An 18861-nucleotide genomic window follows, 5' to 3' on the forward strand; every position below is an offset into this window, starting at 1 on the left:
CCTGTTACAGGAGAACTTTCCTGCAATGCAGGAAATGTAAAACTTGTACGTATTTGAGGTTTAAAAAGGCTTCTGAAGTTTGTAATTTCCACTTAGAAATTTCAGACATGATTTTACCTTACGAAAATGTATCACCCCCTACAGAAAAGTCCATTAATTATACATAATAATTCACATTTCCTGTTGCTGCAGGATTCTTTTCCTGCTGTAGAAAACTGGCTCAAATTAAGATCCTACATCTGAATGTAAGGTTGGCTATGGAAACCAGCATAACAAACTGACTCAGTCTAGTTGAGAATTTACTGATTGGACTTCTCCCACATTGTAAAACATTTCCTGTAAAATATACAGTAACTTACTGGCAGCAACGTGGAGTTGATAAACATCAACAAATCAACAAATAACCTTATCTAGCTATTGGCTAGCTATCTATCTTGCTAACCTTCAAATCTACTTTGAAACAAAAGTGTACACCTCACACACGGTTATGGGCTTAAGAAAAGAAGACACCTGTACTATGTCAGATATAGAGTTGAAATGTATTCAATTTTGAGTTTGCATCCCAATATTACACTTTATATACATCAAGGAAGACTGAAATATAACAAAACGGTTTGACATAGAAACACTGGATTTTCAGTGTGTCTTTTTTAATCATGTTTATTTATTATGAAATTATGAAGAATATTAATAATATGGATAACTATTGAAAGATAGCTGATATGCATTTTTCTACATTGTAACGGACACGGTGCAACTTTTGGTAGGTAGGCTGTTGGCAGGCTTCGGCTGCGGTACAATAAAGCCAAGTCAGCCCGTGCTCATGGTTCTCACAGAGGAAGTCAAATGATAGGTACAATGACTTTTCTCATGATCATGCACACCGCAAATGACATGTAACTATAAGATAGGGGATAATTCTGGATAGACACTTGTGGTTTCTAGCTAACGTTACACCAATCAAAGCAGTGGAGCATGTAGTGAAGCAAAACTTTAGTCCTCAAAACCATCTTGGTGCGACAGGGGGGAGCGGGTTTGCAAAATGTTATCATATCACGCAATTATACCATTTATAAAATGGTCAGATATATCTATATCTATATATAGCTATATATATATATATATATATATATATATATAGCTATATATATATATATATATATATATATATATATATATATATATATACAGTATCACACAAAAGTGAGTACTGTATATACATATACACCCCTCACATTTTTGTAAATATTTGAGTATATCTTTTCATGTGACAACACTGAAGAAATGACACTTTGCTACAATGTAAAGTAGTGAGTGTACAGCTTGTATAAAAGTGTAAATTTGAGTACACCCCTAAGTGAAATTGTCCAAATTGGGCCCAATTAGCCATTTTCCCTCCCCGGTGTCATGTGACTCGTTAGTGTTACAAGGTCTCAGGTGTGAATGGGGAGCAGGTGTGTTAAATTGGGTGTCATCGCTCTCACACTCCCTCATACTGGTCACTGGAAGTTCAACATGGCACCTCATGGCAAAGAACTCTCTGAGGATCTGAAAAAAAGAATTGTTGCTCTACATAAAGATGGCCTGGGCTATAAGAAGATTGCCAAGACCCTGAAACTGAGCTGCAGTATGGTGGCCAAGACCATACAGCGGTTTAACAGGACAGGTTCCACTCAGAACAGGCCTCGCCATGGTCGACCAAAGAAGTTGAGTGCACGTGCTCAGCGTCATATCCAGAGGTTGTCTTTGGGAAATAGACGTATGAGTGCTGCCAGCGTTGCTGCAGAGGTTGAAGGGGTGGTGGGTCAGCCTGTCAGTGCTCAGACCATACGCCGCACACTGCATCAAATTGGTCTGCATGGCTGTCGTCCCAGAAGGAAGCCTCTTCTAAAAATGATGCACAAGAAAGCCCGCAAACAGTTTGCTGAAGACAAGCAGACTAAGGACATGGATTACTGGAATCATGTCCAGCGGTGATGAGACCAAGATAAACTTATTTGGTTCAGATGGTGTCAAGCGTGTGTGCCGGCAACCAGGTGAGGAGTACAAAGACAAGTGTGTCTTGCCTACAGTCAAGTATGGTGGTGGGAGTGTCATGGTCTGGGGCTGCATGAGTGCTGCCGGCACTGGGGAGCTACAGTTAATTGAGGGAACCATGAATGCCAACATGTACTGTGACATACCGAAGCAGAGCATGATCCCCTCCCTTCGGAGACTGGGCCGCAGGGCAGTATTCCAACATGATAACGACCCCAAACACACCTCCAAGACGACCACTGCCTTGCTAAAGAAGCTGAGGGTAAAGGTGATGGACTGGCCAAGCATGTCTCCAGACCTAACCCTATTGAGCATCTGTGGGGCATCCTCAAACGGAAGGTGGAGGAGTGCAAGGTCTCTAACAAACCCCCAGCTCCGTGATGTCGTCATGGAGAAGTGGAAGAGGACTCCAGTGGCAACCTGTGAAGCTCTGGTGAACTCCATGCCCAAGAGGGTTAAGGCAGTGCTGGAAAATGATGGTGGCCACACAAAATATTGACACTTTGGGCCCAATTTGGACATTTTCAATTTAACACACCTGCTCCCCATTCACACCTGAGACCTTGTAACACTAACGAGTAACATGACACCGGGGAGGGAAAATTGCTAATTGGGCCCAATTTGGACATTTTCACTTAGGGGTGTACTCACTTTTGTTGCCAGCGGTTTAGACATTAATGGCTGTGTGTTGTGTTATTTTGAGGGGACAGCAAATTTACACTGTTATACAAGCTGTACACTCACTACTTTACAATGTAGCAAAGTGTCATTTCTTCAGTGTTGTCACATGAAAAGATATACTCAAATGTTTACAAAAATGTGAGGGGTATACTCACTTTTGTGAGATACTGTATATATATATATATATATATATATAGTGTATATATATATATATATATATATATATATATATATATATATATATAAGCTCAGCAAAAAAAGAAACATCCTCTCACAGTCAACTGTGTTTATTTTCCGGGCTCTTCGCTGGCAGTAAATCACGCACAGAACGAGCAGTATGTCTGGTGGCATTGTCTTGCTGGAGGGTCATGTCAGGATGAGCCTGCAGGAAGGGTACCACATGACGGAGGAAGATGTCTTCCCTGTAACGCACAACGTTGAGATTGCCTGCAATGACAACAAGCTCAGTCCGATGATGCTGTGACACATCGCCCCAGACCATGACGGACCGTCCACCTCCAAATCAATCCTGCTCCAGAGTACAGGCCTCGGTGTAACGCTCATTCCTTCGACGATAAACGCGAATCCGGCCATCATCCCTGGTGAGACAAAACCACAACTCGTCAGTGAAGAGCACTTTTTGCCAGTCCTGCCTGGTCCAGCAATGGTGGGTTTGTGCCCATAGGCGACATTGTTGCCGGTGATGTCTGGTGAGGACCTGCCTTACAACAGGCCTATAAGCCCTCAGTCCAGCCTCTCTCAGCCTATTGCGGACAGTCTGAGCACTGATTGTGCATTCCTGGTGTAACTCGGGCAGTTGTTGTTGCCATCCTGTACCTTCCCACAGGTGTGATGTTCAGATGTACTGATTATGTGCAGGTGTTGTTACACGTGGTCTGCCACTACGAGGACGATCAGCTGTCCGTCCTGTCTCCCTGTAGCGCTGTCTTAGGTGTCTCGGACATTGCAATTTATTGCCTTGGTCACATCTGCAGTCCTCATGCCTCCTTGCAGCATGCCTAAAGCACGTTCACGCAGATGAGTAGGGACCCTGGGCATCTTTCTTTTGGTGTTTTTCAGAGTCAGTAGAAAGGCCTCTTTAGTGTCCTAAGTTTTCATAACTGTGACCTTAATTGCCTACCGTCTGTAAGCTGTTAGTGTCTTAACGACCGTTCCACAGGTGCATGTTCATGAATTGTTTATGGTTCATTGAACAAGCATGGGAAACAGTGTTTAAACCCTTTACAATGAAGATCTGTGACGTTATTTGGATTTTTTCGAATTATCTTTGAAAGACAGGGTCCTGAAAAAGGGACGTTTCTCTTTTTGCTGAGTTTATATATATATATATATACAGTGGGGAACAAAAAATATTTAGTCAGCCACCAATTGTGCAAGTTCTCCCACTTAAAAAGATGAGAGAGGCCTGTAATTTTCATCATAGGTACACGTCAACTATGACAGACAAATTGAGAAAAAAAATCCAGAAAATCACATTGTAGGATTTTTTATGAATTTATTTGCAAATTATGGTGGAAAATAAGTATTTGGTCACCTACAAACAAGCAAGATTTCTGGCTCTCACAGACCTGTAACTTCTTCTTTAAGAGGCTCCTCTGTCCTCCACTCGTTACCTGTATTAATGGCACCTGTTTGAACTTGTTATCAGTATAAAAGACACCTGTCCACAACCTCAAACAGTCACACTCCAAACTCCACTATGGCCAAGACCAAAGAGCTGTCAAAGGAAACCAGAAACAAAATTGTAGACCTGCACCAGGCTGGGAAGACTGAATCTGCAATAGGTAAGCAGCTTGGTTTGAAGAAATCAACTGTGGGAGCAATTATTAGGAAATGGAAGACATACAAGACCACTGATAATCTCCCTCGATCTGGGGCTCCACGCAAGATCTCACCCCGTGGGGTCAAAATGATCACAAGAACGGTGAGCAAAAATCCCAGAACCACCTAGTGAATGACCTGCAGAGAGCTGGGACCAAAGTAACAAAGCCTACCATCAGTAACACACTACGCCGCCAGGGACTCAAATCCTGCAGTGCCAGACGTGTCCCTCTGCTTAAGCCAGTCCAGGCCCGTCTGAAGTTTGCTAGAGTGCATTTGGATGATCCAGAAGAGGATTGGGAGAATGTCATATGGTCAGATGAAACCAAAATAGAACTTTTTGGTAAAAACTCAACTCGTCGTGTTTGGAGGACAAAGAATGCTGAGTTGCATCCAAAGAACACCATACCTACTGTGAAGCATGGGGGTGTAAACATCATGCTTTGGGGCTGTTTTTCTGCAAAGGGACCAGGACGACTGATCCGTGTAAAGGAAAGAATGAATGGGGCCATGTATCGTGAGATTTTGAGTGAAAACCTCCTTCCATCAGCAAGGGCATTGAAGATGAAACGTGGCTGGGTCTTTCAGCATGACAATGATCCCAAACACACCGCCCGGGCAACGAAGGAGTGGCTTCGTAAGAAGCATTTCAAGGTCCTGGAGTGGCCTAGCCAGTCTCCAGATCTCAACCCCATAGAAAATCTTTGGAGGGAGTTGAAAGTCTGTGTTGCCCAGCAACAGCCCCAAAACATCACTGCTCTAGAGGAGATCTGCATGGAGGAATGGGCCAAAATACCAGCAACAGTGTGTGAAAACCTTGTGAAGACTTACAGAAAACGTTTGACCTGTGTCATTGCCAACAAAGGGTATATAACAAAGTATTGAGAAACTTTTGTTATTGACCAAATACTTATTTTCCACCATAATTTGCAAATAAATTCATTAAAAATCCTACAATGTGATTTTCTGGATTTTTTTTCTCATTTAGTCTGTCATAGTTGACGTGTACCTATGATGAAAATTACAGGCCTCTCTCATCTTTTTAAGTGGGAGAACTTGCACAATTTGTGGCTGACTAAATACTTTTTTCCCCCACTGTATATATGTATACAGTGCCTTCAGAAAGCATTCATACCCCTTGACTTATTCCACATTTTGTTGTGTTACAGCCTGAATTCAAAATTGATTAAATGTATGTTTTTTCTCACCCATCTACACACAGTACCCCATAATGACAAAGTGAAAACATGTTTTTATATATTTTGCAAATGTATTGAAAATAAAATACAGAAATATCTAATTTACATAAGTATTCATGCCCCTGTGTCAATATTGTGTAGAACCACCATAGTAGAAGACTGTGAGTCTTTTGGGGGTAAGTCTCTTAAGAGCTTTGCACACCTGGATTGTACAATATTTGCCCGTTATTCTTTTTAACATTCTTCAAGCTGTCAAGTTAATTGTTGATCATTGCTAGACAGCCATTTTCAAGTCTTGCCATAGATTTTCAAGCGGATTTAAGTAAGAACTGAAACTAGGCCACTCAGGAACATTCAATGTCGCCTTGTTAAGCGACTCCAGTGTAGATTTGGCCTTGTGTTTCAGGTTATTGTCCTGCTGAAAGGTGAATTCGTCTCCCAGTGTCTGGTGGAAAGCACACTGAACCAGGTTTTCCTCTAAGATTTTGCCTGTGCTTAGCTCTATTCCATTTATTTTTATCCTAAAAAAAATCCATAGTCCTTGGCAATGACAAACATACCCATAACATGATGCAGCCACCACCATACTTGAAAATATGAAGAGTGGTACTCAGGGATGTGTTGTGTTGGATTTGCCCATAACATAACGCTTTGTTTTCTGGACAAATAGTTCATTTCTTTGCCACATTTCTTGCAGTATTGCTTAAGTGCCTTGTTGCAAACAGGATGCATGTTTTGTAATATTGGTATTCTGTACAGGCTTTCTTCTTTTCACTCTGTCATTTAGGTTAGTATTGTGGAGTAACTACAATGTTGTTAAACTCTGTAACTGTTTTCAAATCACCATTGGCATCATTGTGAAATCCCTGAGCAGATTCCTTCCTCTCCGGCAAATGATTTAGGAAGGACGCTTGTTTCTTTGTAGTGACTGGGTGTATTGATACAACATCCAAAGCCTAATTAATATGCTCAAAGGGATATTCAGCGTCTGGTTTTTTATTTTTACATATATACCAATCGGTGCCCTTCTTTGTGAGGCATTGAAACCCCCCCCCCTGGTCTTTGTAGTTGAATCTGTGCTTGAAATTCACTACTGGAATTGAGGGGCTTACAGATAATTGTATGAGAGGGGTACAGAGATGGAGTAGTCATTCAAAAATAATGTTAACTACTATTATTTAACAAAGAATGAGTCCATGCAACTTATTGTGCGATTTGTTAAGCACATTTTTACTCGTGAATTTATTTAGGCTTCTCATAACAAAGGGGTTGAATACTTATTGACTCAAGACATTTCAGCTTTACATTTTTGTATTAATTTCTAAAATGTTCTACAAACAAAATCCCACTTTGATATTATGGGGTGTAGATCAGTGACACAAAATCTCAATTTAATCCATTTTAAATTCAGGCTGTAACACAATGTGGAAAAAGTAAAGGGGTGTTAATACTTTCTGAAGGCACTGTATACAGTATATGGGTCTTTCTATAAATAATGGCCCAATGTGTGACATTGGGATAAACATTTCAAAATGGTTTGAAACAAACAAACAGAAATGATGCAGTTTGACATGTGTACTTAGAGGACTAAAAGTGAATACAGTGCCTTCGGAAAGTGTTCAGACCCCTTGACGTTTTCCACATTTTGTTACGTTACAGACTTATTCTAAAATGGATTAAATAAATAAAAATCCTCAGCAATCTACACACAATACCCAATAATGACAAAGCAAAAAAAGGTTATCAGAAATGTTTGCAAATAAATACAAAATAAAAAACAGAAATACCATATTTACTTAAGTATTCAGAGCCTTTGCTATGAGACTCGAAATTGAGCTCAGGTGCATCCTGTTTTCATTGATCATCCTTGAGATGTTTCTACAACTTGATTGGAATCCACCTGTGGTAAATTAAATTTAATTGGACATGATTTGGAAAGGCACACACCTGTCTATATAAGGTCCAACAGTTGACAGTGCATGTCAGAGCAAAAACCAAGCTATGAGGTTGAAGGAATTGTTCGTAGACCTCCGAGACAGGATTGTGTCGAGGCACAGATTGGGGGAAGTGTACCAAAACATTTCTGCAGCATCGAAGGTCTCCAAGAACACAGTGCCCTCCATCATTCTTAAATGGAAGAAGTTTGGAACCACCAATACTCTTCCTAGAGCTGGCCGCTCGGCCAAACTGAGCAATCGGGGGAGAAGGGCCTTGGTCAGGGAGGTGACCAAGAACCCGATGGTCACTCTGACAGAGCTCTAGAGTTCCTCTGTGGAGAGGGGAGAACCTTCCAGAAGGACAACCATCTCTGTTGCACTCCACCAATCAGGCCTTTATGGTAGAGTGGCCAGACGGATGCCACTACTCTGTAAAAGGCACATGACAGCCCACCTGGAGTTTGCCAAAAGGCACCTAAAGACTCTTAGACCATGAGAAACAAGATTCTCTGGTCTGATGAAACCAAGATTCAACTCTTTGGCCTGAATGCCAAGCGTCACGTCCAGAGGAAAACTGGCACCATCCCTACGGTGAAGCATGGTGGTGGCAGCATCATGCTGTGGGGGTGTTTTTCAGCGGCAGGGACTGGGAGACTAGTCAGGATCGAGAGAAAGATGAACGGAGCAAAGTACAGAGAGATTTTAGAATGTAATAATAATGTGAATATCAAGGCCTACATTTTTTTTCTTAATGTGGTACTTTTTCTTTTAAATGTTTTTGGATTCTATATTAGACCCTATATTTACAATTATATAAATTATACAATTGTATAACATTTCCTTAGCTATTATACTCTAATTCCACTGATTTCAAAACTCGGTCCTCCAGAATTTGGAGAGCAACACTTATGCGTTTCTACTATGCAATATATTTTCCTTAAAGCCGCGTTAGACAGGATTACCTACCCATACTGACCAGCTCAAATAGACAGAAGCGTGCTACATGGCAGACCAATCCGAACTCATCTCTCGGCATATCCAGCTCACTCATTATCTCAGCCAATCATGGCTAGCGGGAAGGTTGCTGTCTTTTTCTGTGGCTAAACCAACTAGGCTCGTAATTTAACAATTGTATTCGTATTTACAGATGGCATGCAAGTGTGTTATTAAGGTAAATAAAAGTTCACATGTTTCAGAAGGCATTTCTGCTAAAAAACGAATTTCGATAAAAAAAAAAAGTTTACATTCAAATGTCTCTCCTGTGAAGTAGTGACGCGCGACATACGCCTAGTTTCCTGAAACGAGTCACATATACTGAACAAAAATATAAACTCAACATGTAAAGTGTTGGTCCCATGTTTCATGAGCTGAAATAAAAAATCCCAGAGGAGTATTTCTGTCTGTAATGAAGCCCTTTTGTGGGGAAAAACTCATTCTGATTGGCTGGGCCTTGCTCCCCAGTGGGTGGGCCTATGCCCTTCCAGGCTCACCCATGGCTGCGCCCCTGCCCAGTCGTGAAATCCATAGATTAGGGCATAAGGAATTTATTTCAATTGGATGATTTCCTTCTATGAACTGTAACTCAGTAAAATCTTTGAAATTGTTGCATGTTGCATTTATATTTTTGTTCAGTATATATACAGTTCCAGTCAAAAGTTTGGACACACCTACTCATTCAAGGGTTTTTCTTTACTTTTACAATTTTCTACATTGTAGAATAATAGGGAAGACATCAAAACTATGAAATAACACATATGGAATCATGTAGTAACCAAAAAAGTGTTAAGGTTAGGGTTTTGGGTAGGGACGTCCCAAGGATCCCGGATATCTCTGATCAGGCTATTTGGCTCATCTCAGTCAAGATTAGGAAATACTTTGCAGCTGTTTCTGATTAATAAACAATGCTATGCTGGTGTGGTGGTAACATTCCAATAAATCCCAGCCCTGAAATGAAACATAGGTTTAAAATAATTTGTATGTCATACTGTGTCATAGGAAAAGATACGGCATTCACACATATTTGCGCAAAGTGGTAAGTTTGGATTTGTCACTTCAAGCCAAAATATATTATACTACAACTTATTGGCTTAAGTTGATGTGCAACATATTGGGTAAGATCTGGCCATTGTCTTTCAGTTTGAAAAAGTGGATTTTTAGTGGTCTGGGCATTTAAGGATACACAGGTCTTCAAAATAATTGTAATTACAATCTCTGACCATATCTGAATAGTGCCAATACTGAGATATTGACACTAACTTGATGCCAGCTTCCTGTAAATTATTCTAATGTCAAAGCAATGAAACACAGTACAGTACTTTAAACTGTAAGAAAGTTATTTTTACAGTATTTTATTTTACAAAAGAAACACAGTTGTTGAATTTGTTCATATTCAGTCCTTTGGTCTTCACCAAGTAAATTAATAGGACAATGTTATCATTATAACAAAGAAAATACATTACATATCTCATAAGGCCTTATTTTGAGGCCTATCTTTACCCTAATACAGTGGCCTGAAACTCATGGTTTACAGGCCACATCAGGCCTGCAAATAGGGTTGCAAAGTTCCAGTAGCCTTCCCAAAATTCCCAGATTTTCAAAAATCCTAGCTAAAGGATTTCCAGGAATCTTCCAACAGGGATTTCTGGAAAACCAGGGAAATGTACCCGAATTTTGCAACCCTACTTGCAAGTCACTTTATGCTGGTTTGCAAAGTGATGTTTGATTCATATTGGAATCCAGCCAGAGTTAGGATATCTAACAGTTGAAAAATGTATGTTATTTATCTTTGTGTAGCATAAGATCAATTGACCAATCACTCAATGTACATGCAAAAACACATCTTAAAAACAATTCCCCAAAATGTACTTGCAGTAGAGCATGCTGGGGAAAAGTTTATTTGTTATCATAACTTTAAAAAAATAGAGTTGATGTGACTTCTCATTTAGTTTTGAGTCAGTACCACATAAACATTTGAAGTAATAATGGGAGCATGTGTGTGTTCTGACATTGTGTGTCTCTCTTTTTGGGATGTGTGCGCTCGCGCGCATGCACGCACGTGCATGTGTGTGTGTGTTGAGGGTGTGTGTGTGTGTTTCTTAATGTCTGCCTATGATAATAATTTCTCATTGTGGCTCACAGGAGATGTCCTGATTCAGATTTCAGAGAACCAGAGGCGACTCACCACTGAACTGGAAGGAATAGTAGGTTACTTTACCCTCCTCATCAAACAGCAGAACAGTTGCACTGCACTAGTCCTTTTACTGTATTAGAATTCAAAACGAAGAATTAAGAGTGTATTGTACCTGGGTTGTAGTTATACACCTCTCAAAACAACAACTTATTAAGATATTGTACTGTATATTTTACTAGATGGTGTGACAACACAGTTGATTCTATAATCTATCAGTTTGAGATGTGATTGTTTGGTTTACCAATGGTGTTTCAACTACTGCGATCATAATAACCATTCTCTGTGTTGCTCTAGTTCCGCTGGTTCCACACTGAGGTGCTGCAGGAGATGGACAACAATGTCAAACTGGATAAGGACTACATAGCAGTGAGTAGCCACTCTCCTTCACATACCCCTTTCACATACTGTACCCCCTTGTGTTGACAGTACAGAAGTAGTGTAGTGAAGAGCATGGACTGGCGCACAGACAAAACCAGAAGGGAGAAGAGAAGTAGTGGGCAGAAAGTTTGATGCTTTGTGTGAGGATCAAACAGTGTTATTTACTCCTGGACTATTCGTGTTTAATACTGGTCCTTAATGATATTTTTACGCGCTCAGTGTAAATCTGGCATTGGTGTAATGTGTCCTCCAGGTCAGCAGGAGGCGATATGAGATGGAGATACGGAGCCAGGCCACATCTTTGGAGAGGCAGCTGAGGAGAGGGCCTCACCAGGTCAGTCCTCTGTGTGTGTGTCAGATAAAGAGTCAAATAAATAAAAAAGAAAGATTAAGAGTGCCCCTTTACATTTCTGTAAAGTATGATGGTTTTGTTAGTTATATATTTACACAGTGTGTGTGTGTGTGTGTGTGTGTGTGTGTGTGTGTGTGTGTGTGTGTGTGTGTGTGTGTGTGTGTGTGTGTGTGTGTGTGTGTGTGTGTGTGTGTGTGTCAGAGAAAGAGTATGAGTAAAACAAAAAAAAGTTATATATTTACACATTGCTTTTGTGTGTGCGCCCACAGGATGAGTACATTCACTTCCTGAGGGAGAGTCAGCGCGAGGCTCTGATGGAGGAAGAGAGGAGATACCGTTTCCTGGCTGAGAAACACTGTGGTCTCACTCAGTCCCTCATTTATCTCATGAACAAGGTAGTGTAGCTTAGTTCATTGTACTACAGTCTCATTTAGTCATAGTACAGACACACACAATAATATATGCCATTTAGCAGACGCTTTTATCCAAACCGACTTACAGTCAGGCATGCATACATTTTACGTACGGATGATCCCGGCAATCAAACCCACTATCCTGGCATTGCAACTGCCATGCTCTACCAACTGAGCTACAGAGGAACACCCTCTCCAATACTGTCATAAACCACATTCATCATAGAAGAACCTGGCTGGTTTCCAATATGACAACCTGCTCCTGGCCTTTCCATGTTATCTCCAGTTTGTGGATTTGAAGGGAATTAATAAGTAGACGCTCCTCCTAGTTTGTTGCTTTCAGTTTTTATTTGGAAAGAGAGTCACCCAAATAAGAGAGAAGAAAGTGAGTAGATTAAAGCCAATGAATGAACAAGGTGAATGAAAGGAATGTAATGTGTGTGTGTGTGTGTGTTTTCGATGGGCCAGACAGGGGCAGGGGGAGGCCTTCAGCAGATAGCTGATGGATGGAGGGACCAGGTCAACGCCACCAGAGGACCTGGATCCCGGAATCCCTCTCGCCTGGGCCAGGACAACACGTACAGAATGAGGGAGGAGGACAGGGGGAGCCAATGGTCAGGCAAAGAGGAGCAGCCTCTGGGAAGAGTGCCCTCCAGAGGTGGGGGCATGATACTGGATATCTACACTACAGTATACCATACCTATAGAGTTAGATAGATGACCCATCTTCGTGCGCAGTTGACTACTTTGGTGGAAGCCATCAATAGCAATGTCCATGCTAAAACAGGTTATATCCATCTGGAGTCCTATGTCTAGCTCTATGACCATACCATAAATAAATACTAGACCATGCACATACCATACCCATGGTGTTCAGATGTCTTTCCTCTCTTATGACCTGCCCTCCTGGCCGTCTGATGTTCACACATCCTCTCCTTCTCTTTCATCCCTCCCCTCTCACCCTTCACCCCCCCATCCCCCGTCCCCCTCCATCTCCCCTCCAGCCCCCTCACCCCAGAACATCCGTTCCCGGTCCAGTTCATTTGGGGAGTCCCTAGGTCTGGGTGGAGGTGGAGGAGGGAGACTTATGAGAGCTCTGGTGTCCCACCCCGCTAACTCCAACAGCCCCACCCTGCTGCCCTTCTCCCGGGGGGAGGTGGTGAGCGTGCTGGTGCAGGAGCCCCGTAACGGCTGGTTCTACGGCCGGGCTGAGAACAGCTCACGGTGAGAGAGAGAGAGAGAGAGAGAGAGAGAGAGAGAGAGAGAGAGAGAGAGAGAGAGAGAGAGAGAGAGAGAGAGAGAGAGAGAGAGAGAGAGAGAGAGAGAGAGAGAGAGAGAGAGAGAGAGAGAGAGAGAGAGAGAGAGAGAGAGAGAGAGAGAGAGAGAGAGAGAGAGAGAGAGAGAGAGAGAGAGAGAGAGAGAGGCAGAGCTGCCCTCACAGAACAACATTGTATAAAGAAAACTTCAAGCCATTCGAGAGATACTCCACTAGATACTGTAGTCTTTGGGATATGTATCAGAACATTTAAAATACCATTTTAATATATATATTTGTTGCTTACTTGCTTATGACATGTGCTGAATGCTAGCATGCCATAGCTCTCTATCCTTCATAGAAATGTATCTCTTCTCTGCTTCCCCCCACAGTCAGGGCTGGTTCCCAGCTGCCTTTGTGGGGTCACTGGAGGAGGCCCCTAGATCAACTGGCTCCAGGTAATCCACTAGCTCCACTGTCTCTTAAAGGGACACTTCACCCAACAGGGAAATTATTAGCGAATTATGAAACATTGCTAGTGAGCTATGTCTATCGTGTTTTATATTCTAAAAATAGCTAATGAGTTGCTAATGCTAATGCTGTTTTGACTTTTGGTGACCTTTGACCCTTCACTAGCTCCACTCTTAGGAGTTTCCACAGTATGGACAACCTGCTGGACCAATCAGGAGGCAGCAACCACGGCAGACACCCGCCCCCGCCCCCGCCTCCACCCAATAGACAGACAGAGATGCGTCCAATCACACCCAGCATGGAGAGAAGGGCGGAGTCTCACTCTGACAACAAGGTAGCGCTGCCTGGGTGAATGATCACTGAGGATCGATGTTGGCCATGAAGGTCTTAAAGTCTAGTGTTTACAGTGTTTACTCTATGATGAGCCTGCTGTACTACACTAACTTGGTGTTTCTAAAAAATCAATGTTGGTTTGTTATTGTTAACATGATACTCTGAGGAAAGTTTCTGAGTGAAAGTCATTCCTATTCAGGTTTTTGGTGAGGCATATCAAGTAATGAAAAGCTAGTTATAGTAAAAGCTCGTTAGAATGGAGTTAAAGCTGAAAAGGTTTAATGAAAGCTTCAAATAGAGAAGTTAGTATTAAAAATCTGCTGCATGTTTGTCCTCCGGCCAGCAGGGGCACTGTGGCAATGTGCTGTTCTCTATGACGCCACAGCCCTCCTTCTGGTGGATGCAGGGGGGAAGCTCCAGCTGCTGACAGTGTAGGGGGGTGAGGAGTGTGTGAGTGTGTGTGTATTTGTGTGTGTGTTTGCATGGTGTTGGATCTTTGCATGGTGTGGATTGCACACCCATAGATGCTCTGCCCCCCTCACTGGGTTTCAGCTCTATATGTAAAAAATGTTTGCATGGGTTGGAATAGACACCTTTAAAGTTGTGTTCATTCCTTCCCCTCCAGAGAGGAGAGCGCCATGGTGGACCTATGCCAAACCTCTTCCCAAAGTAAGGAACAACAATTGCAGTTCTCATCAGTCCTATCTGTGTTTATTCATTACTAAATAGTGATATCTAGGGAGATCGTTCAAGATGGACGTCTAAATTAGATGTTTATCCATGTCCCGAGGACATCGGGAAATGCCTTCAAAACCGGCCACTAGGGGCAACAGTGAACACTATTACCATCAAGTAGGCTTGGGTTTTGCTAGGGCGTTGTGGACGGGTATGGTGGCTGGGTGTAATCCCATGATTCTGGATCAGAAGGTTGTGTGTTCGATCCCAGTTGTCGTCACTGTTTAAAAACACATATATAACTTATCACAAACCTTAACCCTTATCTTAACCTCTACGGGATCGGTGTCCCGTATACGGGACGGTTGAGCTAACGTACGCTAATGTGATTAGCATGACTGTTGTAAGTAACAGCAAACTTTCCAGGACATGGACATGTCTTATATGGGCAGAAAGGTTAAATTCTTGTAAATCTAACTGCACTGCCCAATTTACAGTAGCTATTACAGTGAAAAAAGACCATGCTAATGTTTGAGGAGAGTGCACAACAATAAAAAACTTATCACGGCAACTGGTTTGATACATTCACCTCTGAAGGTAAATAATGTGCTTACATTCAATAATCTTGCTCTGATTTGTCATCCTAAGGGTCCCAGAGATAAAATGTAGCATAGTTTTGTTTGATAAAATCTATTTTTATATTAAAATGTAGGAACTGGGTTCTACAGTTTGAACCCCTGCTGTCTCTGGCTCCACACACACCCCGCCTGGCCATCTAGATGTATGAAAGTTAGTGTATAAGCTAATGATCCATCATGTATGACATTCCTGGGAGTGTGTAAACTTACATTTTGTATTACCATATCATTTTTGTATGTTCTCTATAGTTATGTACTTGAAAATGTATCAATTGACCAATTCGGCACATTTGGGCAGACTTGCAATAGTCCAGTATTGCAACGCTTCACTGGATCAATCTGAAACTTTGCACACACACAGCTGCCATCTATTGGCCAAAATCTAAATTGCACCTAAACTGCAATATTATATTGTGGCCTTTCTCTTGCATTTCAAAGATGATAAAAAAAGCATGTTTTTTTGTTTGTATTATTTTTTACCAGATCTAATGTGTTATATTCTCCTACATTAATTTCACATTTCCACAAACTTCAAAGTGTTTCCATTCAAATGGTATCAAGAATATGCATATCCTTGATTCAGGTCCTGAGCTACAGGTAGTTAAGAGTTGACATTTTAGGCGAAAATTGAAAAAAAGGATCCTTAAGAGGTTTTAAAGCGGCAATCAGCAGTAGAAATAATAACAAAGCAGCCTCCCTGCCTGGTTCGGTAAAAAGTTGAGGGATGGGGCTGGAGAAATGTAATCACTCTCGAATTCATAGACAGACTATGGATGCAAAGACTGGTCATCCATGATATAAAAATTATAGTTTTAACCATGTTAACATTTTCTTTGTTTACAAATGTTGAAGCAAAATAAGCTTATAGTTTAAGTTATATTGAGGTACGACAGTTGAACTAAGCTCATGAGGCATTTCTAAGTTATATTCTTCAAGAATCAATGGGTATATATCATGAATTTATAAGTCAAAAAATGGATTGATTGCCCCTTTAACCATTCGGAATGAGTGCCTAAATTTAATGTTTTAACCCCATCCCAAACCTTAACCCTTACCTTAACCATTTTAATGAGTGCCTAAACTTATCCCTAAACTTCGAATTTTGACGTTTGGAGAAATGGAACGATTCAGAGCAGCAGGAGTCAACCCAGGGTGTCAAAAACATTTGGAGCAACTTTGAAATAAGTGAGACTGTGAGAGCTTGTTGGTGATATTGTAATGTGTGTACACGTTCGAATGTCTCTCAGCCTATCACACAATGTTATGCAAATGAGTTGCTGTATGTGATGATGCTGGGGAATGCTGGGTCAGTTAGTTTTGGAGAGGCGCCGGTGTGCGTTGGGTAAGTGCTGCTTTGCACTGTGTTCATCCAAATAAACAACAACTTGATTATTTCATGGGAAATCATTGTTCTGGACTGTTAATGTTAGTCAATAAACTACGTGTGAGTTTCGGTGGCCTTACATATCTCTGTTCTCTCACTCTGTCTTTGTTGTATAGGGGCACTAACCCTTTCGCCACTGTCAAGCTGAAGCCCACGTCCACCGATGACAGATCTGCTCCACGGCTCCGTCGGTGAAGAGGTCACGCCCTTGGGAGGTACTGGGCACGTTCCAGGTCGACTACATTTCAGTTGTTGCACTGCATCAACAAATGGCTTCATGCCACTTTATCGACTGTGCAGTCGACTGCTATATCATATGATTCACTGATCTGTTAAATAAATACCTATCCAGGCGTTGTGAGATCTGGCAGGTGTCTGAAATGTAGTCAGACTAAAACGTGTCCACTACCATGCAGCGGGGGTTTTAGGGTTGATGCCCTAAAACTGACCAAAATCTTCCCAAACTGTTGAAAACTGTCTTAAAACTGCCCCAAACTTTCCATAAGCACCCCCTAATACCAATCTTGTACAGTTATTTAAATATATTATGGAGTTTATCGGATGACTACAGTGATAAAAGAAGTTCAGGGGGCAATGTAAGATGCCAGAAACAGATGCTTGGTACACTGATTGACCTGGCAAGTGCATTAATCATTTTTATTTCATTAGTGAGACAAATCTTTGTGGGCGCTCATTTATGCACATTTCTTCAGAATCAGGGATATTTAGTGACTTCATATACATGTCAGGTACAGGAAATATCAAATCAAATCAAATCAAATCAAATTTTATTGGTCACATGCGCCGAATACAACAGGTGCAGACATTACAGTGAAATGCTTACTTACAGCCCTTAACCAACAGTGCATTTATTTTAAACAAAAAAGTAAGAATAAAACAACAACAAAAAAGTGTTGAGAAAAAAAGAGCAGAAGTAAAAAATAAAGTGACAGTAGGGAGGCTATATATACAATAGAATAAAGTGACAGTAGGGAGGCTATATATACAGGGGGGTACCGTTGCATAGTCAATGTGCGGGGGCACCGGCTAGTTGAGGTAGTTGAGGTAATATGTACATGTGGGTAGAGTTAAAGTGACTATGCATAAATACTTAACAGAGTAGCAGCAGCGTAAAAAGGATGGGGTGGGGGGGGCAGTGCAAATAGTCCGGGTAGCCATGATTAGCTGTTCAGGAGTCTTATGGCTTGGGGGTAGAAGCTGTTGAGAAGTCTTTTGGACCTAGACTTGGCACTCCGGTACCGCTTGCCGTGCGGTAGCAGAGAGAACAGTCTATGACTAGGGTGACTGGAGTCTTTGACAATTTTGAGGGCCTTCCTCTGACACCGACTGGTATAGAGGTCCTGGATGGCAGGGAGCTTTGCCCCAGTGATGTACTGGGCCGTACGCACTACCCTCTGTAGTGCCTTGCGGTCAGAGGCCAAGCAGTTGCCATACCAGGCGGTGATGCAACCAGTCAGGATGCTCTCGATGGTGCAGCTGTAGAATTTTTTGAGGATCTGAGGACCCATGCCAAATCTTTTTAGTCTCCTGAGGGGGAATAGGCTTTGTCGTGCCCTCTTCACGACTGTCTTGGTGTGTTTGGACCATGATAGTTCGTTGGTGATGTGGACACCAAGGAACTTGAAGCTCTCAACCTGTTCCACTACAGCCCCGTCGATGAGAATGGGGGCGTGCTCAGTCCTCTTTTTTTTCCTGTAGTCCACAATCATCTCCTTTGTCTTGGTCACGTTGAGGGAGAGGTTGTTGTCCTGGCACCACACGGCCAGATCTCTGACCTCCTCCCTATAGGCTGTCTCATCGTTGTCGGTGATCAGGCCTACCACTGTTGTGTCGTCGGCAAACTTAATGATGGTGTTGGAGTCGTGCCTGGCCATGCAGTCATGGGTGAACAGAGAGTACAGGAGGGGACTGAGCACGCACCCCTGAGGGGCCCCCGTGTTGAGGATCAGTGTGGCAGATGTGTTGTTACCTACCCTTACCACCTGGGGGCGGCCCGTCAGGAAGTCCAGGATCCAGTTGCAGAGGGAGGTGTTTAGTCCCAGGATCCTTAGCTTA

At 42.1% G+C, this 18861-nt stretch overlaps 1 protein-coding gene across 1 annotated transcript in view; it reads left to right on the top strand.

The window, feature by feature from the left end:
* The window catches only part of baiap2l2a (BAR/IMD domain containing adaptor protein 2 like 2a), a 20292-nt gene extending 2749 nt beyond the window's left edge, over window positions 1-17543 (top strand). The window contains exons 4-13 of the mRNA XM_084145748.1: window positions 10835-10896; window positions 11181-11252; window positions 11518-11598; window positions 11886-12011; window positions 12498-12687; window positions 13034-13253; window positions 13677-13742; window positions 13921-14089; window positions 14714-14757; window positions 16902-17543. Coding sequence (XP_084001874.1) covers window positions 10835-10896; window positions 11181-11252; window positions 11518-11598; window positions 11886-12011; window positions 12498-12687; window positions 13034-13253; window positions 13677-13742; window positions 13921-14089; window positions 14714-14757; window positions 16902-16980 — 1109 coding nt within the window. The 3' untranslated portion in view covers window positions 16981-17543. The remainder of the gene's footprint in view (window positions 1-10834; window positions 10897-11180; window positions 11253-11517; window positions 11599-11885; window positions 12012-12497; window positions 12688-13033; window positions 13254-13676; window positions 13743-13920; window positions 14090-14713; window positions 14758-16901) is intronic.
* The last annotated feature ends 1318 nt before the right edge of the window (window positions 17544-18861 follow it).

The sequence above is a fragment of the Coregonus lavaretus genome (assembly GCF_964263955.1).
Source record: "Coregonus lavaretus genome assembly, chromosome: 28".
NCBI lineage: Eukaryota > Metazoa > Chordata > Actinopteri > Salmoniformes > Salmonidae > Coregonus > Coregonus lavaretus.